At 43.8% G+C, this 23567-nt stretch overlaps 1 protein-coding gene across 1 annotated transcript in view; it reads right to left on the bottom strand.

The window, feature by feature from the left end:
- Window positions 1–9963: 9963 nt before the first annotated feature.
- PITPNB (phosphatidylinositol transfer protein beta) overlaps window positions 9964–23567 on the bottom strand; it is a 61133-nt gene continuing 47529 nt past the window's right edge. The window contains exons 9-11 of the mRNA XM_081123112.1: window positions 18260–18370; window positions 16571–16693; window positions 9964–11930 (exon numbers count right to left, since the gene is read on the bottom strand). Coding sequence (XP_080979238.1) covers window positions 11880–11930; window positions 16571–16693; window positions 18260–18370 — 285 coding nt within the window. The 3' untranslated portion in view covers window positions 9964–11879. The remainder of the gene's footprint in view (window positions 11931–16570; window positions 16694–18259; window positions 18371–23567) is intronic.

The following is a 23567-nucleotide window of genomic DNA, read 5'->3' as shown; positions in this document are numbered from 1 at the left end:
GCTCTGAGGACAAGTTATGGTCCAGTCAGGAGAGACAAGCAACATGCACACGCACACACAGCAGGTAGAAGTGCGATGAAGGATAGAGCGCTGTGACCGTTGGGAGGAGGACCTATTTTATATAAGGTTGCCTGGGAAGGCCCCCCTGCAAAGGGGATTTGAGCATCTGGGTGAGGCAGTGGAGGGATCTGTGAGGGGCTCTGCTGGAAGAGTGTTCCAGGCAGCAGGAGCAGCCAGTGCAAAGGCCCTGGGGTGACTTGCCTGGTGTGATGGAGAAGCTGCCAGCAGGAGGCCAGCGTGGCTGGAGTGGAGTGATGAAGAAGAGAATTGGGAGGAGGTAGGGACAGAGAGAGGGTCACAGCAAGGGATCTGTATGTCACTCTGAGTTACATGGGAGGGCTTTAAGCAGAAGGGGGATGTGACCTGTTTGATACTTAAAAGAAGCCCCTGACTCCTTTATGGGAGGGGAAAGGGCCAGTCAGAAAGGTTTTGAGCAAGAATTCAGGAAGAGAGAGCGTGGCCAGGTTAGGTCAGGTCATTGTGATGGATATGGTGAGCAGGGTCAAATTCTGGACATATTTTGAAGGTAGAGCAGAGAGGATCCGATGTGGGGCATGAGAGGCACACTTGACCCAGCCAAGGAGTAGGGGGTTGAACCGAGTATCCTGCTCTTCTGTGGCCCAGACTCTCTCCACTGTCACTGAGCTTTAGTTCATCCACTCAGACAACCCTGCTGACGGCCACTGCGCCCAGCGGGTTCAAGCCAGCAGGTTCCCTCCCCTGTTAAGGTGATCTCTGGGTTCCTTTTTGCAGCTGCAAACGCGAATCCTCGCGTCCACTCACTTTTGCAAGAAGATGATCTCAAGCCAGGCGTGGGACCAGGTCCTGGATCAACCACAGTGTTTTCAGCCAGATAAAGCCCACCCCAAACGTCCATGTTTGTGCCCACTTTAAACCCACAACCCAGAAAAGAGGAGAGTCTTTCCATCTTTATGATATGATGAGAAAGTAAACTCAGAGGTGATGAGAGCTGCTGCCCAAGGCAGCGGGGCTACTTGGAAAAAGCTGGGGTTATGCTCAGGTGGCAGGGAGGCGGCTATCACCTGGCTGAGCCCTGCCCAGATTGAGGAGTGAAGGATCGTGGTTCTGAGACCTTCCAGGGCCAGACACTGGTTCCCACTCCTCCCCCTTGGCTGAGCCTGTTTCCTGGGCTCCCTGGTCCCCACTACCCAGTCCGGAGACCTCACACTTGAGTGCGCAGCTGTGATTATTTGGGGAGCTGCAGACTTTCAACATTTGAAAGCACTAAGCGATGTTGGGCTTTGATAATCGGGCACAAGGCATCCGGCCTCATGTTCTTTCTGCCTGTAGAAGCGACGATTAAGGAAGAAAGAACAAGGCTGTCCCAGAACGTTCGCAGGCTCAGTCCATTCCATTTTAGAATGTCTTAGGTCTAATTCCTTATCTGTTCCATCTCGGAGCTTTCAAGGTTTTCATTCCCTTAAAAAAATATCCTACATCTAATCCCTGCCCTACTAGAATTTCCTTGATCTGATTTCTAATGAGTCTGCCCCAGAATTCTGGAAAAGTATGCGGGAAACAGGTCTTCCCTCCGAGAATAATCGCTTGTGTCTAATTCCTTCAGTCAGTCTGTTTGCATCTTCGACTGCAGGCCGGGCACAGAGCTGGGAACTGAGAATGCAAAAGTGAGCTGGGCCCAACCCTTCCCTTGAGGATCTCAGGCTCGGAAAGCAAATATTCTACATAAGTCGATGATGACGGTGTTACGTGCTAAATTCATGCAAGATGTTCGGTACATCCACTGTGTGCCAGGCATGTGAGCGAGAGAGCATGGGCCCTGGGGGCACTTGAAGCTTCCTGCTGTGGCTCCCAAGTTCAAGTCGCATCAGAATCACCCATGAAAATGGATCAGAATGCAGAACCCTAGGCCTGAGTCCTCAGAGGATCTCATTCTGGGGTCTGGGGTAGGGCTCAGTAGGGTGACTAACCGTCCCCATCTGCCCAGGTCTGAGGGGTTTCCCTAGGACATAGGACTTCCAGTGCTAAAACCAGGACAGTCCTGAGCAAACTGGAATTGTTGGTGAGTCTGCATTTTAATAATGTCCCGCAAGTGATTCAAACGCAGGTGGTCCAGATGGTCACGTGGGGCCCAGAGAGGAGGCCCTGAGACCCAGTTTTCCCTGGGGTAGGGGGGAAACGTGGCCAGGCTGTGGAGTCCAGAGGTAAAGGAGGTGGGAAGCTTGCAAGGGCAGGGTTGGCAGGCATGGGTAATCCAGGTAGGGGGACAGGCAAGAGTCCTGGGAGTACAAGCAAGCACCCATGGGGTCCAAGCCCCGGAATCTGCTGACCTGGATGCCTTTCAGTGTGGTGGGCTAGTGTGGGGAGAGGCACAAATGAAAACGGATTGATTAGCTCAGCTGGGTGGAGACGGCCGAGCCCTTGGATGTCACCCGGCCAAGCTCCCCGCAGCCCCCAGCTGAGCGCAGCTGAGCTACGGCTTCCGTGAGCTGCAGGATATTTGGAATAAACGCTCAGCCTTGGAGAAGTATTAATGAAAATGTCACAGGCACTAAAGTCAAAGCAGATGCGAAGCCGGCTACACGGGCAGACATAGCTGATAAGAACCAGCCCAGGAGAGAAGGAAACCTCTTGAGATTAGGTCAAGGGCAGACCAAAAAAAAAAAAAAAAAGGACATCGGGGGTCCCCCATGGCAACTGGGAGGAACGCTGTGGCTCCTGCAGAACAGGCTGACATTTTTGCGCGGCTGGGTTATATATTGACATCCCGACAGGGCAGCGTGCGGAGGCCTCCACATCAGCAAATAAATATTACGTCTCCATCTTCAACTAAGCAGAGCCGTGGTGCATTCCTATTACTTCATGTGGATTAACCATCTGGAAGTTGAATTGAGCCACGGAGTAAAGAATGGAATCCAATTTTGCATTCACCAAAATAAGCCGTACTAGTCTCAATTTATGGCAGATGGTTATGCAGTCTCAGCGGGCCAAAAAATCTCTCTGCAAAAGAATAAAGTTTATGCCAATTACTGTAATAGGAACCAGCACAACAACTGCGCGGGGTTGACTAAGATCGCAGATATCTCTGTAGAGCCCATAAACTGTGGGGGGCCGGGGGAGCGATGGGGACCCAGTTAATTCATTAAGATAACGCGAGAGAAATGAGGAGCAGAGGTAGTCATAAAACAGAAATATTTCCTCGAGAAGGATGGGAGGGGATCGAGGTGGCGTGGCTCTTGCTGGGCTGGGGCCTCGGCTGGGCTGCAAGCGGGAGCAGGGGAATGGTGAGCAGTGAATTTAAGGGAGTCTGACTGCCCGGATGCTCAGTGGGAAAAGTGTGGGAGGAGAGGGGTTAAGTTTTGGGCTTCTCCGAGACAGATCTGTGGAGCGTGGACTAGTGCGTGGCAGGCAGTGGGCAGGCCCTGAGCCTGCATTGGCCAGTGGCACTGGCCCTCCTGGTAGCTGCCCTATGGCAGAGGGAAGATGCTGGCCTAACTGGGTGTCTTTGAGGATATGGTCCCTGGGCTGAGGTCAATGGTTGAACAGGGGAGGGGAAAAGGGCTCCAGGCCCAGAGGACCCTGTGGGCTTTGGTCTCAGAGAAACTGGGACAAGGCAAGAGTGGCTGCAGCAGGCAGGGGAGGAGGTGGGATGGAGAGGGTGTCCAAACCAACACCCAGGGCCCCTCGGGTGCAGCAAGGTTTGTCTCTGTCCTGAGAGCAAAGATGGAAAGACCGATCTACCTTCCTCTGAAAGTCCTTTGGCTGCAGGTAGCTCAGCCTCTTTTTAGCTGAGGGCAGCTTCTTGACCTATGTGCACCCCAGTTTCCTCAAAGATAGGGAAGTGCCATAACCCCTGGCTTCCCGGACAAGGTCAAGGTTGGAACCGTGAGCTGGAGCAGAGGAGGCTTGGGTGGTGGGGAGATTTGCACTCCCCCCTTAGGAGTCATCCTGCTGGGCCCTCCTGGTCTGCACCTCCTCAGAGACTGGCTTCCACATGACCTGCCCCCCCCACCTGACACCTTGCTAGGGCTGGGGTTCGAGGAAGCAGTTGGTTTGGGGCACATCAGACTATAAAACAAGGTTGCCTGCCTCCTATACAATGTCAGCTCAGCTTTTAAATTTGTTTTTAAATGAAAGCTGCTGGCTTAAAGAACGCTGACATTCGGGGTTAAAAATAGGGTGGCCAACTGTCCCAGTTTTCCCAGGACTGTCCTGGTTTTAGCATCCCAAGTCCAGCCTCCCAGGAAACCCATCCATCCTGGGCGAACTGGGATGGCTGGTCGCCCTAGCTGATTAGTAGGATAACCAAGGGGCAAACCCGGTGCTGGAGAGATTTTTCACGCATTACTTATACATTACTTGTCTCATGACTGCATTCCGTGTTGGTATAATTACCCCAAATCTCCACGGGCAGGACACAGAGGCTCAGAGGGGCCAAGACTTACTAGCTGGCCGTTGCTCAGTAAGTGGACGTGGCAGGCTTGGAATGCAGGCATCGGGTGCCAAAGCCCCCGTGTTCAACGTGGCCTCTCGGAGGGAGACATTGGCAGCGACCAGCCGTAAAACCCAACGGCAGCAGTCATGGTCCCTGAGCTCCACATTCTCTGGTAAGCTGACAAGGAAGGGAACGAAGCTCTTTGCAAGCAACAGTAATCCTACTGTTTCTCTCCTGGCCAGACAACCCTTCCCTGCTCACACAAAGGCCTGAGCAAACACATGGGCCACCATCTCATCCTGGTGGCCCAGAGCCAAGGCTGGGCCAGGCTGGCCCAAGTCATCAATGAAGCCTTCCTCACACACCCCCCCCCAGCACCCCCATCATCCCCAGGAAACTGGGTGCCAGGCAGAGCTCAAACAGCCTGCGGATGCAGAGGACCAATGAGGGGGAAGAATTCCAGGGCAAGTGGGAGAAGCCCCTGCTGGAGGCCCGGCGCTTGCATGTGTGGGGAGCTCGCCAGCCGGAATGCTGACCTCAATCGCACAAGTGGAAAATCTGAGCTTGTAGGGTTGGAAGGGGCCAGGAGGAATCCTGAATCCCACCCTCCAGCCCCCACCCCAGACGGCTTTCTGGCACACGCCTAGGAAGAAGAGTGAGCTCATGGCCCACCAGATGCTGAAAGGAAAAATCTTATCCCCAGTGATAGAAGGCCCTGCTGGGCAGTCGTGTATGGGGAAGTGTTCTCAAGGCCTGTGTGTTACAAAAATAGTCTTAACCAAGATCCTCTTGTACAGTGAGACACTGAAGACAATTCTAAGGGGTGAAGGGTAACTGCCCACAATCCCCGCCACACTAGCAAAACAACTGTGCGGCTCCCTCCAGATGTTCACAGCCCGAGATTTCCTGCAGCTGAGCAGTGACTGCAGTCCTGACTTCTCACGCTGCAGACTGTTTGTATTTCCACATACATTTCAGAATTATGGCTAAATCTTTACCCCCAGGTACCCCAGGGTGACTTACAGAGGAGGGATAGATACAGGGGAGCTGTCACAAAAATCAAGTATGAGGCATGGGCTGGGGGGTTGGATGGGGAAGGGGAAGGAGTCATGTCAGGAAACCCCACCTAAAGAGGCTGCCTCAGTGGGACAGAAAAAGCAACATGGGTGTTTCCTGACACCAGGACTGAGGGGAATTCAACTCAGTGTAGGAAGAAATGTGTTTTTGGCTCCAAGCTCTTGGAAGAATCAATCATGGAAGCTGGCCCCTAAATGGTGTTTAGGAACAGAGGGTGTCCCCAAAAGAATTCTTATCATTATGGCTGCTCCTTACACGGACCCTCAGTAAATGCCACAGGCATGGAACTTTGTGGTTCTGAGAGACAGGGAGGCTCAGTGAGCAGTGGTGATGCCCCACTCTTTAGAGGTCCCCAGGATTATAACCCTGGTGCCACCGCTCTTGGAAATATAACCTAGTAAATTACCCTTATTTGGGCCTCAGTTTCCTCATCTGTAGAGGGAGCTTATAACAGGATCTACCTTTACCGAGTGGTCGTGAAGATCAGAGGCGGCCACTGATTTCTGTGTTTCTGTGTTGTGCTTAGAACAGTGCCTGACATAATGCTAAAGCGTTGGCTTTGGGATGGAAGAATCTAAAAGCAGAGATTGGCAAACTATGACCCTTGGCCCAAACCCAGCCCACCACGTTTTTGTGTAAATAAAGTTTTATTGGGACACAACCACACCCATTTGTTTACATAACCTCTATAGCTGCTTTCAAGCTCCAAAGGCAGAGCTGAGTATTTGCAAGAGAGACTGCATGTCCCACAAAGTCCAAAATATTTACTATACGGCCCTTTGGAGAGTTTGCCAAGCCCTGACCTAAGTGAATGGCCTGGGTGATGTCTCCGCAGGGCTGTTCTGGGCCCGATCCTGAGCCTCCCTCCAGCCTTACTTGGGAGGAGTCTGTCGCACTGCACAGTGCCTCTCTGGGAGTGACATTTTGGAGTGATGGCTACAGAGCACCATGGATGGGAGACATGCCCAGGACATCTCGGCAGGGCTGCTGGGGCCCTGGGAAAGCGGAGGCGGCTCTGAGAGAACATACCATCAGTATTCTGGGCGGCAGGGAGCCAGCGTGCAATGGGATGCCCAGAGGCGAAGCTTTTGTTTAGCACATACATTAACAAACACCGTAAGCCACTCCTCCGTTCCACTTCATGAGCCTCCCTCGGTCTGGAGCGCAAGGCAGTTCTGCTCGGGACTCATTAGCAGGTGGTGTCAGAATATATACGGGATCAACGCGTCCGAGGCAGTCACGGAGCCTGGCTGCCTCTCGGAATTCAAGGAGTAAACAGATTCGACCCAAGGTCGAGTGTCCCTGACTCGGGGAAACTCTGGGCTGATTTTCTAGGCAAAGACCCGGCCTTCCCGTGCCCCGTTGGGAGCCGCAAAGCCGAGCTCAGGCTAACACGTTAGCAGTGGTAAACTGCAATCGTGGGCTATGTATAGGACATCTATGAGCGTTTGCACAAGGACAGCATCTAGTTTAACAGCCACAGATGGTATTTTCTGGACAACAGACGTATAGTAAAGCAAAATACGCCAATTGAGAAGAGCCTGGCCAGCCAGCATTATCTGAGCCTATTTCATACAGCACCAGCTTTTGTTAGCCCATCACCGCTCTCTACCCTTCAACTTCTGGTTGGTGTTGGTTGGGAGTCTAATGGCAAAGTGCAGCGACTGTCTTCCTACACTTAGGGCCCTTCCCAAGACAACATACAGGTCACAGGCAGCAGAGAGACCGGCTCAGTCCCTTTCACTCATGCCTGGCCCTCCGATGGCCAAGATGGGGACGAGCATCTCTGGCTCCACTTTATAGACAGGAACGAGGCTCTCACTGTCGTCGGGTTTCGGCTGCACTGGCCTTTTGGGCCTTAGGGAGCCATTCAGGTGTTCTGGCAGGGGTGCAGTGCGACCAGGGGTGTTCTAGAAAGTCACCTCTGGCTGACGCCGATTGTTATCATGCTCTAGTCCAGCGCTTGGTAAACTATAGCCTCACCAGCCCAATCCGGCCCACTACCTGTTTGTGTAAATAAAGTTTTATCAGAACAGACATGCTTCTACGTTTATGTGTTGTCTATGGCTGTTTCTGCATTACAAGGGGAGAGCTGTGGCCTACCTATCATTTTACAGGTTTGTGGACCCCTGCCCTAGATGAGAGGCCAGCTCCTCATAGCATGGCTTAGACCAGGACACACAAAAGCAATAGGATTTCACAGGCATTTGGGGACACTTTTAAGACGCAGTGAGCAACTAGGATTCTGACTTAGGCAGCACCGCCTGTGAGGCAATTAACTGATGGGAGAAGCTAGTACACTTGGGGGAAGGTGGGAAGATGGATTGGTTTCAGGCTCCTCTCGTTTGAAGAGCCTACCAAAGCTCTGGCTTGGGTATCTGGAAAGCGAGGAGGAAATGCAGACCTGGAGCTCCCTCCTCTGTTCTCTCATTGTACTTTGTACTATTAGCAGCCAGAACTTCACCTCCTGTTGCAGCTAGTTGTCAGGCTTCTGAGGGCAGAAATTAGATCTTAAGGTGTTTTTGGTTATACTTTCCTCTCCTCTAACCCCAGACTCAAAAAGGTAGGGAGGTGCACGATATGGGCAAACGGAGCAGTTTCAAAGTTTTCATTGGGGAAGATGACTTTTGGGTATAAGTGTGACTCCTGTCCATGAGTTCCCAAGCTAAGTTGGGATGCAAACCATACATAACAAAAGATGTCATCTATTAACCAAGGCAGCTTAGTCTGTAAGAGCCAATGAGGTTGAGGACTGCTGCAGAGGTCACTCCAGGTGAAGGAAGGCGGTGTGGAAAGTGGCACTTGGCTTTGAAGAATGGGTAGAAACCTGATTACTTGGAGAGAAAGCAGAGTTCTCAATGATCTTCCAGGAAGAGCAGGGATTCTTAGCTCTCTCTGCCTGTCCTTTGCAAACAGGGAACAGAACCCAAGCTACAGAAAGGCAACTGGTGGGCAACTTATTTTTAAAGGCTCCCCACATGATTCTAAGGTACAGCCAGGGTTGAGAACCTCTCTGGTTTACATGAGCTGAAGTTTTGCAAACCAGTAGCCTATCATAACAAAATAAACCCTCAAGATATGGGAGCCCACAGATGCAGTCTGGAGACAATGAGAAGCCTGGCTAGGATGAAGGACACATTCTAACTCATGAACTAACTCTGGGAGATGCACGAGGAAGCAGAGGCTCCCCACGCAACCCCCTCCAGGGAGTGCAAGCGATCTTGAAGGAGTGGGAGAAACAATTACTTCTGCATTCCTTTCAAACAATAAAAGATGTCTTGTAACACGGTACTTCCAAAAGGAAAGAGGCGATGAACATCCAAGTGTCAGGTGTCCAAAACTGGTTTTGGGAGGCAGCTCAAGAATATCTGCAATTTCTACTTTTCCTAATCCAATCTGGTTGAAGAAATGGTTTCGAAGGGACTGCTGTTGCTTACTATTTCCAAGTCAGAAAGCGTAACCCCAAGTGGCACTGGCCAGGCTCCTAGGAAGCACTCCCCGTCAGCAGAAGTTCCAAGCTCAGCGGGAAAACCTTTAACCTGTCCCCTAGCACTTTCCCTCTCTCTCATCATGTGAAGTCCCAAGCTCTAAAACTGCCTGTGAGGGTAACTTGAAAAACTCAGTTTGTATCCACTGAACTCCATCTCTTAACACAGTGGCATTCTCGGGTCTGAAGGACTAAGAACAGTCAGAAGGTTCTCCCTCCAAACGGTTAAGAACAAGGCATTTCATGCTGACGTCGTCAGCTCGGCTGCCGAGAGATGGACAAATCAACTGTAAGTGCTCAGATTGCTGAACACATGGATAGACTGCCAGTGTGAATGGAAACACTGTCTGAAATACAACACTGAGAAAATTACCTCGGAAAACGATCACAAGAACACCCCGGAAATTTAACATTATACATTAAGTACATCCACATAGTTGGCCACCTCTCCGAAGGCTGAGCAGCTCTAGAATGTAAGCTGGAACCCCGAGAAAGATAGTTGTTACATGTCCAAAAACAGCAGTCCTGAAAGAGGAGAGGTAAAACAAAGCAAAATCCTTACTGAGTGCTTTTAAAAATACTATGGGTTTTCTGTATTTTTCCCCTTTAAAAATAATTTTTAAAAAGCCTCTGAGGCTAATAATAAATAATCCTTCTTTAGTTTGCTGCTCAGCTTTTAAAGGCAGAAAATTACTTAAAAAGCCAAATGTAACAAGTTAATGTGGCACAGGCTCATTTCAAGAATAGGAGTTAGCAATTAAATAATAAAATAAAATAAAAACGCAAAAAAAAACATTTTTTCTTTATTTTTCCCAGAGTGGCAATGCTGCAAATGAGAGAATTCTTGAAAGGAGAGCAGAGAAGCGGTCTGCAGTGCTCTGAAGCAGACGTGGCATCAGGGAAACAACCACTCAAGCACACAAGTGGCATTTTGTGATCAAATTTATTTTTTGTTTAAATTTCATTTACTTTGTTTTACTGTAATTTACACAAGAGACTGCCAAGTAAACTAGATATTTTACATTCACCACACATTCCCTCAAATCTCCATAGTTGTTAGAAAAACATTAAAATCCATGCGTTGGGCTCTCATTTCCATGTGCGCCCCAGCTCCCAACGATGCTACAGATGCCAGCGAGAGTTAAGTTCATTAAGAGGAGAGGACTAGACTCTTTATTTCACAAAATTAGCAATAATCTTCCTCGCATCAAACATTTTGCAGACAATGATTATGCGTTGACAAAACCTATCTTACAACAGTGCTCAGAGAGTAAACATCAGTCTTGATCCTGAGTACACAGAGGACATACGCAATGTGGTTTTGTAGCCGAGGAGAAGCGCACCACAATGCAGAAGACATCCTTGTCTGAGTCACTACGATCACTTCAGTGGGGACACACGACATGTGCGAAAGTGGGGGGAGCAGGACTGTCAGCAAATCAGATTACTAATGTGATGTGACTACAGGGGCTGGTGTGTTGTAGGAGGGACGGGACGTTAAAGAGGACAGTTTGTAACCTGAAGGCTTCAACAGTATCATTCTATTCAAGCTTCCAGGACTGACAGGAGAAAAACTGGATTGGGACAAAGAAAGCTGATAAAATTCATACCTAGCTGTCCTTCCTTTCTTTAAAACAAAAAGGTGGCAGCAGCTTCTAACAGGCATTTTCATGATGTTTATTCAGGGTCTGTTCCAATGACATCCTACTTGAAAGCACAGCCAAATGGGTGGAGGTGCACTGGCCCCTCAGCAGGGCCTCCTAATTGTGTGCAGGCAAACTCATGCTGCCTCTTAAATTCTTCCTATTTCAAAGTCAGTATCTCCTCCTTAAAGTGTGTTGCAACACGAAAAGAGCAAAACACCGTCACTATCTATAGTCTATCGTGTAAGCTGTGAGGAATCTAGATCATTTGCATAGTTTCCAAGCTGTAATTTTAGAAAACAGTCTCTTCTAAAACAAGACTCGTGGAAGCAGTGCACTTCCCATGTTCCTGAACAGCCTACAATGCTATTAATTTCTTCATCAACTTCTTTGTTTGCCTAACAGGAGCCTGAAAATTGTATAGTGTTTATTATACATCACAAACCATCATCTCTGTTTTTTGCTAAGTCTGATGTAGAAAAATACTTGAAATTTAAAATACAAAAATCCAATAAAAACTGGATTTTTCTTTTAAAAGGATTTTGTCCCTCAGGGCAAACAAGTAAAAACTGGCCTATAACTTTACTCCTTACTGATAGATATTGTCCAATTTGGCTGTAAGATAATAACCGTCCAGAAATAAATCGTTATATATACACTCAGCGTTTACATTCCAGATTCATTGGAATACCAATAGATTTTGAATAAATTTTTCTGTGGGAGTCTGTTGCTTATGAGACTAAAATAAAAATTTTAAGAGACCGATTTAAAAGAACAGAAAAGTAATAGAAGGCTATATATATTATATATATATATTGGTCCACAACTTGACATTTATGAAACATACCAGCTAGTATTACACTGCAGTCAATTTAATTTGTCCATTAATGGTATTACTCTGATTATTAAAATCTGTTTCAGGTATAGATACTGAAAATATTTTCTTTTGCATTCTTGACGAAGATAGGTACAGTACTTTGGAGAAATTGTACTAATCCCTTGTAGGTTTATATGTACATATATACACAAGTGTGTGTATTCTGATCTGTAGCTCTACATGCGTTTTATATACAGCTACAGACACACACACACACACAAACATATATATACACGTGGCTGGGAACCTGTGCATGTGAATACATAATCACAAGCACATGTCTGGGAAACACCAACACTGCAGGATACTGGTCAGTTTTCTTCACTCATCACTGGCTGCACTTGTTCCCCTCACTTGACCTTGATTACGTAACTGCAAGGAAAGTGAAAGGAGTGCAATGTGTTAAAATTCAGAGAGATGCAAAAAATGTTTTAGACAATAGCTTGATGCACACATTCTCCTGGAAAAAACCCTCAATGTATTAAAACTTTTGACAGAACATGGACCCCAACTACTGCACTTAAAAAATTTAACCTCTTGAAGATTTTAGTCTAACATGTTGACGTAACATCAGAGGGAAAATAAATTAGAAGCAAATATAAATCACAGAAACTTAGAAGAACTTAATAAAAATAATAACCTGAAATTTTTTTTTAATGGAAAACTCAATTTAAAGAAAGGGCTTTGGGGGATCCTGGCAAGGGTTATTCATCCTTATTAGGTACAACTACTTCTCTTCACTACTGAACACGTCATGTCTCCCATGTCTTATAATTAAAGAGCAGGTATCACATGTAAGGGGGCAGCAAGAACTACAGTGGAGTGAGAAGTGTTCTGTCTTGTGCTTTTCCTCGACAGACCCCATAGTTTAATATTAACAAATGACAAAAGTGTACAGTCAATTTTTGTTTACTCACACTGGTTTCAATGTGTGGGGTAGATTTTGAGGCTCTTTTATCCCCTCTAGGAAAATCTTTAATTTGAGCAAATAAATTTGTGTTAAGAGGATTAAGACCCTAGAAATGTTTTACATTGTAAATGAAAACCGAAGTACATTTACGCATATTAAAGCTAACTATAAAGATAATTGAAGAGCATACATAAAGGAAGACTTTCTGGTGTTCAGAAAAAAAATTCAACTGAAACGAATTATTGAGGTTGGCCCTTATAGTGTGGGATAAAAGATCTTTGACTTAAAATGCTTTAAGATATTTCCCTACTAACCACAAAAGGTCATACTGAGAAATAATTGGTCAATTAACTGGCTATTGATGAAAAATCAGCTGCCTTCTAGGACAATGCCATGTGATGGATAAGTGCACTCGACAGGCAGCTGGTTTCTAACCCAGTAACACTTAGACGTAGTTCGTGATTACTAAATCCAACCTGTTCCATTTTTACAGAACAGTAACTCAAGTTCACTGTCAATTTCTAAAATATAATCTCTTAAATTCTAAAAATTAAACCACATTTAACAGTCTCTCCTCAGCAAGTTAACTACCCATTACCAAAAAGGTATTGGTTTTTAAATATCCTTTTTACCCAGATCTTCACTTACACAGTTTGATATTGTCTCTGACCCTACAGGGGACTCATCTAGACATCAGCAGCCGACGTGCCTCGGACGGAACCCTTCTTACGCATCTAAACGTAAAATAAAATCATGAGCTGCTGAAATCACAGACTACATTGGGTTAGTAAGCAAGGGGAGAAAAAAGTATCTAGAAGAGATTGGGAAGTGACCACTGCCTATTTATAACCATTTCACATAGAGAATGAAGTTCTGAGGCCCGTTTAGTAATCTTGGTCTAAAGAAAATCTTGCAAATGGACTTTCTTACACAGCATAAAAAATGTGTATCTATTCTTGAATCTAGGAAACAAAAGCCTGCGGACTGATGATGTGAAATTATCAAAGACAGCCAAGGGTAAATGAACTGTTCACCAACAGGAGGTGAGATGGTCTGGCTCATATTGTTATAGTCCCAGGCCAGACAGGAAGCCATGAGGAATGGCCACCTCTGCTGCTTTTGAGACTAGGGTCCCTCACAGGAGTTCTTTATGGGAAGTTTACTGAAAAGAGGTAAGTGGAAAGGAAAAACAAGTGAGCACAGGAACAATGTATGAGAAACAATGAAAAACAGACACAGATGCATCAGAAAGGACAGGCATTCACAACAATAGCCTACAGACAATTTTAAAAACTCAATGAGAAAATTAAGCAAAAGAATGGATAGAAAGGAACAAATGCAATAAACACACTTCTAAAACTCAACCCTTCTCCCCCACCCCATGGCAGTGCCAGTTGAGAACAAACACAAAAGGTTTGCCCAAAGTATTCTTTCAGTTGCTGAGCCTAAACCCAGGATTTCTCTGCAGGATTACAGGCAGTGGCATTCCTCTCATGCCTAACCTCTCAAGATGCTATTCCTTCTCTCCAGGGCCAAAAGACATTTGAAAGAAATCCAATTCTTAAATATTTGCAAATTAAAAAGAGAATTACAATGTATCAAATTCTATCACGAGGTGTCAGGAAACAGGACCTGAAGAAAGGGGGAAATTCCTCCGTGGTAAAGAGGACTTGAAAATGTTAAGCCTCTTTAGGAGGCACGTGCTTTCTGCGGAGGCGGTTTCGCCTACAGGCATGATATGCCCAGATTCTGAAGATGCTCACGGACCAACTGTTAGGACTCAAGAGTAGCAATGTGATGTGGAATAGAGCATTCCCCAATGACCTAGAGCAAAATAACTGAAATGGGATTTTTATGTTAAGATGATCAGTACTTAATGCTGAAATTTGCCTTAAAATGTTGAAATATGTACCCCCAACCCTGAACCAACGATAGGTTCCTACCAACTTCTTGGGGGAATTAGGTTGAGTCATATGGATACAATAGATGATAGCTTCTAATAACTTGGGCTTCTGTGAAACTACCTGCCTATCTTACACCTTTTCAAGTGCAATTGCCAGCTCACAAATAATTGCCTTGCAGGGAGCAGCAGCTGAGACTGCAGACCCACTGCCATAGGTGGGAGCGAGAGTCATCACCTCCTTGTAGGGCTCTCATGTTGACACTGGGGCTGTCCTGTGTTCAAGTATCAGGAGACTAAACTTGTGAGGGAAGCAGGAGTACTTCCCTGGGGTCTCAGCCAAGGTCTGTTCAAGGGGTGAGAGATAGGCAGGGTTCAGAGCCCAAACCACGGAGGGCTCCATCCATCACTTCAACTGTGACCACTCTTCCTCATGTATGGACACCTCTTCAGCATAAAAATCAAAACCAAAAAAGCCTCCTTCCTGAGAGGTCAAATCAATAAAAAGAAGTCTGTTTTGTTTTATCTTGGTGTTGGTAAATCACTTTTGGAGATGCCAAGGCTGTACCATGAGTTTAGTGAGAATGAGAGTAACCATGCTGCTTTCTGTTTAATGTTCGGCTGACCGCAGTTGCTCAAAAAGGCCAGAGACAGAGCCAGCAGGTAACGCTGGGGCCTGGAGCACCGGGAGGGAGCGAAACCAGGCAAGGCAGGGGAAAAGGGATTCAAACCGAGTGGTGGTGGGTGCTTCTAAGAGAAGGGCACCTGGTTCTTGAGTAAGGGAAGACAGAAGCGGGTGAGAGGCAGGCAAAGAAAGACAGGACATACCCATGACTTACTCCTGCCTGTTTAAATATTTTGACTGGGCCAGCCTAAAAATAAGGTCATAAGGGAGAGTCTTCCATGCTTGCCATTCGATCACCCCATTCCCAAGATCCAGAACTCAAGAGTCAGGCCAGTAGTAGGAAAAACTGATGTCTAAGAGGCTTCCACTGGCTGGCCTAGAAACCGAATCCCAATTTATATTGTTTAATCTATGGGAAATCATGTTCCAAATTTCAAAAAATTAACTTAAAAACTTTTGGAACAAAATCCATTCATAAGTTGGAGACGGCCTGAAGTTTACTTTATGTGTAAGATAAGGTTAAAACATTTATTGCCTTATAAAGAAAGTATGTCCTAGCCCTCTCAGAAGGTTTGTATAAAGCTAATTAGAAGCAGATCTGCCGTAATCACCAAAAGTAAGCAATTTTAAACAGATTCTTTACGATGCTCTGTGCCAGACAAATAGATTTCTTTCTGTGCCAAAGAACCTGATTTGCTGCCACTCTCCTATGATTAAATGGAGTTCCTGCCTCACACATAGGCGTTTGTCAAACACTCTCGCCTTCAGGGCTTCCAAAACTGAAACTGCTGGCAGGACTCGAGATGACTGCATGGAAACCACTAGCCTACCCTGGACATTCCTTGGGTTCATTTCTCCCGTGGGGCCTCACTTCCAACTGAGAAGTGCAGCGCAGAGCAAGAGCAAAAGCAAAAGCAAGAGGAAGTTGGGGAAGAATCTGTCCCTGGGAGAAATGGGGTGCTCAGGCACGGAAGGGCCTGCTCACTGGTGGTGAGGAGCTGGGGTGGGCTTTAACTTTGAAACATGGCCAGCTAACCTCCAGCCCAAGGATTACCTGTATTTGTGCCTAAAGCTTTATTAAAAAGAAGTAAGATTCACTGCTAGTTGTGGGAGGGAAGGAGGCTTTTCTGGAATCAGTGATAATACCACTCCTCTTATCTTTTCTACAGAAGAGGGAACTAGGACCTCCGGTGCTAACGTTAGTAACTTACTATGACAGCAAAGTGAGCCAAAGGCAACTTGGCCTGATAAAGTGGGTGTCTAAAAAGGCTATGAACCAGATTCCATCACAGAGAACTAATGCATAAAAAGGAATTAAGCAATCCACTGAACATCTTACAGGTAACAAATTCTAAATCAAGAAAGCTATAGTCTACTTTTATGAAAAGATGCTCAACAAAAGAGAAATCAGAACACTTGAAGAGATATTAGTGCCTGAGAAACTCGACTCTGAGGAGGATATACAGATGAAGGAACGGCTTCTAATACTCTTCTTAATTCTAAGTCTATACTTACTAAGCACACACACAGTACTAGAGAGGAAAAATTAGAGAATTTCCACAAACAAGAAGTCTTACTGTTTCTAGTTCTTTCTGAGTTTCATCTTCCATTCGCCTAATATCTTCCATTGTCAGATCAATCCACTTGTCAATCCAACAAAAAAGCTGGCGATGAAAGTTTGTAAATATCCTTTTTTCTTGCTTTTAAAACAAAGAAGAAAAGTAGTGTAAGATGGTAAAACTCTTAAGATTAACGACACATTAACTTTATATGTCCCAATTAACACGTGAAATTGATATACACTTGGTTTGAAAAGACTATGCCGATTAGTGGAAATCTTAATTTCACACTATTACAACATTTTGTAAAACAAGATAAAGATTTCCCTGTGGAATGTGAAACAACCTCTCCTTGCGAAGGAAGTATGATTTACCAGAAACTGAAAAACACGTGGTGTGTACATTCTAATCCTGCATAAACTCCTGCTGGACTGGATTCATTATACTTTTCTAAATGTCAATCACCAAAGGTCAACTCAATTTCTTTTGTTGTAAAACTACCATCCTTAACTTCTCTGCAGTTCAAAGAAATACTGTGAGGAGGGATACAACAACATTCTGAAAGAGGAGTTCTGGGTTCTTGGAATAAGTTTTATTAAATTGAGAATTATTACATACCCTCCAGAGTTAATTTTTCTACTCTGTTACTGCCCATATATATATATATATATAAACATATATAGTATATGTATATATAAATAAACCATATGTATAATCAGTGATTTTAATTGCTAGATTAAGTTTTATTAAGCTTTCCAAGGAGAGAGAAAAGTGAGTACTTCAGTATTTTTGTATACTCCTCAACTTCTACATTTTTTCCCCATGAACAGAAGGGACTTCATCAATTATATGTGTGACTTCTATTTATCAGAACTAGATTGTTCATCTATTATGATGATCCTAGAGGAAAGAAGGAAGCCAATATTTACAGAGTGCCTCCTGTGGGCCAACTGCAAGCAGGCCCAAGAATAACCAGTTTCCAGACTTTACGATCCTTTTTTTTTTAAAGTGTGAGAGCAGTTACAGTTTAAAAGCAAAACATTATGGTGAAACTCCCCCACCACAACCAGTGTGGGTTCAGAGATATAAAGGGGACTTCTTTATCGTGATAATGGGATAAACATTCACCCTACAGGAAAAGTAAACACCGAAGAACTTTCCATATTCCTCATGTGCTTACAACCATGTGTACTTTTATACAACTGCAATTCTCTCCTCTTTCTCCTCAATTGTCCCTGTTGCTTTCACTTCAATAAAGAAGTCATAAACCCTAGGTTCAGGGTGTAACTACTCTCAGTGAGGATCCCTAAAGAAGATGCCACAGGAGAGCACAAAGTATACAAGAAAGTGTATGTTGGGAGAGATCTGTGGAAGGGGTAAGGGGAGCTGAGCTGGGACGAAGAAGAGCCTCAGCAGGTGAGGCCTGGCCTCTCCCCCTGGGGACATGCTGTATGTGGAAAAGGCTCTCTACAGAAGAGCTGGGCAACCCATCAGGAAAGCACTCGGAACAGAAAAGGCTCTTCCCTAAAACAGGCTCCTTAAAACCTGTGCTGGCCTCTGACTGTGCTGTTTCCTAGGAGAAAAAGAAGGGCAGAGAGGAATGATGCAGGAACAATAATTTTTATCTCAAGAGAAATAAAACCGTGGTAAGTAGCTACCTCAAATCTTAGCCTAAATTTCAGTCACTGCATTTTGAACAGACTTTACCTTCTGAATGAAGTTTTCTACTTTGCTTTGCAGCCCCCACCACTTGAATTTGATGGTCACCAGCTTATAGGCACACATCTGAGGACAGTCAGGGTTGTTTGCCAGCTCCTTCTAGATGAGGAACAATGAAAAGGAGAAATTGCGACTTAAATATTTATGTTTTGATTAAAACTGACTGCTGTGTAACGACATCACAGACTTGCATGAAGAAAATTACAATCTCATATAGGTGTTTAATTCAGATATTTGGAAATTTGAAATCATTTTAGCAAAAGTAGCAGTATTCCCCTGCTGCAAACTCTCCTTCCACAGACGAAGTTACTTCCTGACTCTCCAGTTTAATAGGCGCATTGCTGTCTCAAATTACACTATTCAGATTTCATATTAAACACCAGATTCTATTCACATCTTATCAATAGTGAGCCTTTAATACATAAGTGTTCTCATAAAGCCATTATTGTACTCCCACCATGAATGTGCTGAGGCACAATACGAAGCGATGAAGTTAGTTGTCTTCTGCGTCCTCAAACACTGGCAAGTGGCACGGCAGTGTTTTATTAACTGAGGCGTTCTCAATGGAAGGGGAGTATACAAGGGGATGTACAGCAAATGTGATCTACATCAAGTCTCCAAAGGAAAATCCCAAGCATCTGGGCTTTAATATCCACAAATGATTACACCTCATAGTTTAAATGGTGAGGTCAGGGAATCAAATCAAGAGTTGTTATGGTAAAAAAGGGAAAATATTTTTAAAAAAAGCGAAAGCAAAACAGCACGGAAGAGAAGTAGGGAGACTATCTGGATTAAAAGAGACTAAAGAAACAAAACATAATGTCTACAATTTACATTCAGAAGAAAACATAAGGGAGCAATAAGAGTTTGGATCCTCAGACTCAGAGTATAGAAAGTCACTCAGAATTTTTAGATTCAGTCAAAAAAATTTTTAATATGTATTTGTGTGGAGAGAGAGAGAAAGAGGAGAGGGGAAACAAATATGCCAAAGTGTTAACAACTGTTATGCATCTAAGTGGAGGTGTTCACTGTTTTATTCTTTCAGCTTTTTGGCTAGTTCTGCAATTTTTGATTATAAAAATTGGGGGATTGAAATCCATTTCTGTGACACTCAGTGCAGGCTTCTGCCTTAGTAGCATGTTTATTTCAGAAGAGGTGAATGTGGGGTTGAACCAGGAGCTCGCAGCACATGAGTTCTCCAAGCTGGTGTGTACAAAAGACCAAAATCCTTCTGAGCTGATCCAGAAGAGCCTGGGGTGGGCTCACAGCAGCAAGCAAATGCAGACATGGCCTTGCCTGCAGAGCTCAGGTTAGCCCAAGGCAGGTACTTATCAAAGAATCAGATAGCAGAGGGGACTGCAGGTAGGGCCTAGGGAGAGGGCCAATCCCTAAACTCTAAGCCCCAATGCTGGTGTACTTACAAGATAAGAGCTGCATCTCAAAACTGTTGTGAGGACTCCATAAGGCAGTGTATGTGCCATGCTTAGTTGGTAGAACTCAAGGGCATAATACATATCCGTCCTCTCTTTCTGTTAGAGTAGTATTTACCACTTTGAATTTGGGGGAAAAAATCAAATAAAGCTTCTTAGGAGTAGAGAATCATGTGCAACACTATGGGAACCCTTTTTATAAAAACTACATTACTGAGTGAAAAGATAAAGCAGCCTTTTTACAAGCGTTCTCCCCTTCTTTACCATTGTTCTCAGCTTCACATGGCATTCAAGACATTACAATGCCAGCATCAGTCACACTGTGTGCCACTGTCACTTCCTGTCAGCTTCAACTCACTCACCTATCCCACTTTCAATAAGTTCGTTGTGTGAACAAATATTCTTTCCACTTAGCCACATATACATAAATTCAAAAAATGAATTTCTAGGTCTTATTCTAAAACCTCAAGATTATTCTTCATCTGTGGAATTACAGCACCACACTACATTTTCTCCCCCCTGAACTCTCAATAATGTTCCATTTCAAGTGAATTCTAAGGATAATATATATGAAAAAAATTCTACATTGGTATTATTAATAGAACTCAATGTTCTATAGAGTCCTAAATGATTGATCAGCTTTTCTCAGAAAATCTCTTCTGTAATAACAGTTCATCTTCTGAATAATGAGCTGGTACATGGGTTAAATCAATGGGGTAACACCACAGCATTTAAATAAGATTATTACATATAGCAAACCATCCTTTTCCAGGTAAGTTCTATGTCAACAGAGGAACTTGGCTAGCTTAGCTCTATTTTTCCATGATTTCCCTCCCATAAAACAGAGTACCACTGTGAAAATTCAGTACACACACACCCATACTTTATGAACAAGTTTAATTCAGTTAAGTGTTAAGTGGGTGCCATTTACAACCCAATCTGTGCTAGGTGTTGCCAGAGGACACAAAAGTGACTGGCAGAGAGGAGAGTAAATTATGTTTATCAGCAATGATAAAACCACTTCTTTTGGTGCCAACAATCAGAAGGGACACCCTTCTATTGTGGCTGCTGTGGCCCTGGGCAAAAATCATGTATTTGCAACTGTCCCGTCTCCCCCCCGCTTCCCCCGACCTACAGGACCCATGCACTACTGTTTATGGAAATAGTCAACCAGTCTTACACAGCACATAGGTAGCTTCTGAGTGCCCAGCCTTATTGAAATAATGACAAAACTGGTCTTTCAGAGATCACTTTTCAATAAGCAATGAGCCAGTCTCTCTGACGTATTCTCTAATCCAATGAGTGTCACTGAAAACCTTCATATGAAACACAATTTGTGTATATGTAGAATACAGCACTGAAAATTGTGAGATACACCTGCCAAATAGCTCCCATTATGCAAAGTAACTTCCTATGTAAGGTGGGAAGGGCCCTTAACCTCTTTGGGCTTCCTCCTCTGTCAGTAAAAGGAAAGCTGGGCTCTATCAGAGCTTTCCATCCTAGAAGTGAGTGAACTTAGTTCCTCCTGAAGAGTCAGGGTCAGCCCAGGGGTAACGTACGTGACTTAGACATCCAAGGCCTTGTCTTAAAACTTCCTATATTTTTGCCTTTTTTCCCTTCATAATATTCCTGGGCTTATTAACAAAATATCTCCCTGCCCACACACTCAGGCCGAATTTCCTCTGTGGCTGAGAACCATATGAATCATTCCAAGGTCCTACTAAGTACGGGCTACTGATAACTTGGTTCTGTAACTCCAAATCATTAGACGCCCCGTACTAAATGAAAACCTTAGGTATTTCTAGTAGAACATCCACTCCAGAAGTTTATAAAAACGGCAGGATCAAGCATGGTTCTAATTAAAGAATAAGCTAAATTTAATATGAACACGCCTATACCAAACTTGGGCTCCAAGAGCAGAGCACACATGTGACTTCAACAATTACCTACATCGTTTCTCACATTCTTTCTAGTGAGTCTGGCAGGCTGCTCAAATCATTATGGTAATACTGGTAATTTATTAAGTAATAATGGTCTATAAAATTTAGTTTAAAAACTGTAAGTTTTAGGATAGGACAAAAAAGAACTAGTTCTCCCTAAGCTATCTTCCCCAGATCTAAAATGTATAGTCAGTTTCAACCTGTTTTTTTGTTTTCCATCTAAGAAGTAATTATTTTTTAAAAAGTTCAGCCCTGGCCGGTGTGGCTCAATTAGTTGAGTGCTGTCTCATGCACCGAGAGGTCACTGGTTCAATTCCTGGTCAGGGAATGACCTGCAATCCATGCCAGGATTGCAGGCTCGATCCCCAAGTACGGGGTGTGCAGGAGGCAGCTGATTGATGTTTCTCTCTCTCTCAAATAAATAAAAAATCATTTTTAAAAAATAAATAAAAAAATAAACATACTCTCAAAATTTTTAAAATCATGTATTTTAAAAAATACTAAATTTTTTTTAAAAGTTAAGGGAAGAATATGTAAACCAATTAAACAAATAGCCTGCTGCCTTTATTTCTTGGCCTAACCCTTCACAGTATCAATATCTCACATAGTATGAGGCATAGGTCACTTACAGAAACAGACTCTCTAATGTCCCCAGGAGAAAGCTGAGGATATAGAAGCTATATCTTTTTCTTCAATTATTATTATTAATATATGTGATATTTGAAGTCTCATCCAATCCTAAAAATGACTTACACAATTCACCTCTTAGTTTGAGCTATGATCTTAAAACAAGTGAGTAAATAAAAGAAACAACTTTTAAAAGTCTCCACACTTACAACGATGAAACAGAAAATAGTGAAACTGCCTAGATGCAATAAATAAAGGCTAAAGGAACCCTCCTGGCACCATTTTTCTATGGTGGAATCTAACACTATGCAATTAAAAGCCTCAAAACTGCTCATATCCTATGTATATCATATACTTTTAACCTGGTAATTCTACTTTCAGAAATGTATCCCAATTCACCAGGTAAGAAAATAACAACACTGTAGATTTATTTATAACAGCAAAAAGCTAGACATATTAAACTCAACATGTACTGAAGAAAAGTGGTGAAATACCTCAGAGGCCTTCCAAACAATGTCCATTAAAAACCATCTTTTTAATGAACGATTAACAAAGTGAAAAAGAACAAAAAAGCTTAATGTGAATACAAATAGGTATCTATGATATAAACATTTATAACAAAATCAACTACATGAATCAGGAAATATAACAGTAATTAAATAGTGAGCTTATAATTGATTTTTATTCTCTCCTGTGTGCAATTCTTTATTTTCAAAACTTAATATATAAATATAATTTTATAAAAAAACTAATATACATAAAAAACTCTAAAAAACTTTTTCCCCTCAGCTGAGTATTTTGGACAAAGATTTACTTTGCCCTAAATTACCTGGGTAATATTTCAAATCTTTATTCTTCTTTGACTATAAACAACCTAAATGTTTTCCTGCCTTCCTACTTTTTGATGTTTAATAAATCAAAGCTAAACAAAATCAAGCTGAAAGCTGAACTAGGGTCTTTAATATATGACTTTAGTGTAATCCGAATTTAATTTTTCCTAATCAAACTTCTAAAACAAAAACAAGGTATATATGCAGAGTAAAATATAATCAATTCTCAGTTGTCAGCAATATTCTTAAGAAAATGTGTAACTTTTAAAGTGTGAAAAATCTCAGTGGGACAAATATTTGGGATTCCCCCTCCCTTCAGAGCAATGTTCCAAGATCCCCAGAACCCAAAGGAGTTCCACGTTGTCTCCCAGCTCTCAAGGAGGCTCACTGCTAGGGGGCAGGGCAAAGCTTCTTCTATGGCCTTAAATCATACAAATGTTTTCTGATTTTTTTCTCTTCATCAGTTGGA

Source organism: Miniopterus schreibersii (assembly GCF_964146895.1).
Source record: "Miniopterus schreibersii genome assembly, chromosome: 20".
Taxonomy (NCBI): Eukaryota; Metazoa; Chordata; class Mammalia; order Chiroptera; family Miniopteridae; genus Miniopterus; species Miniopterus schreibersii.
Note: the sequence above shows the minus strand (reverse complement) of the source record. Positions and strands in the feature narration are given on the sequence as shown.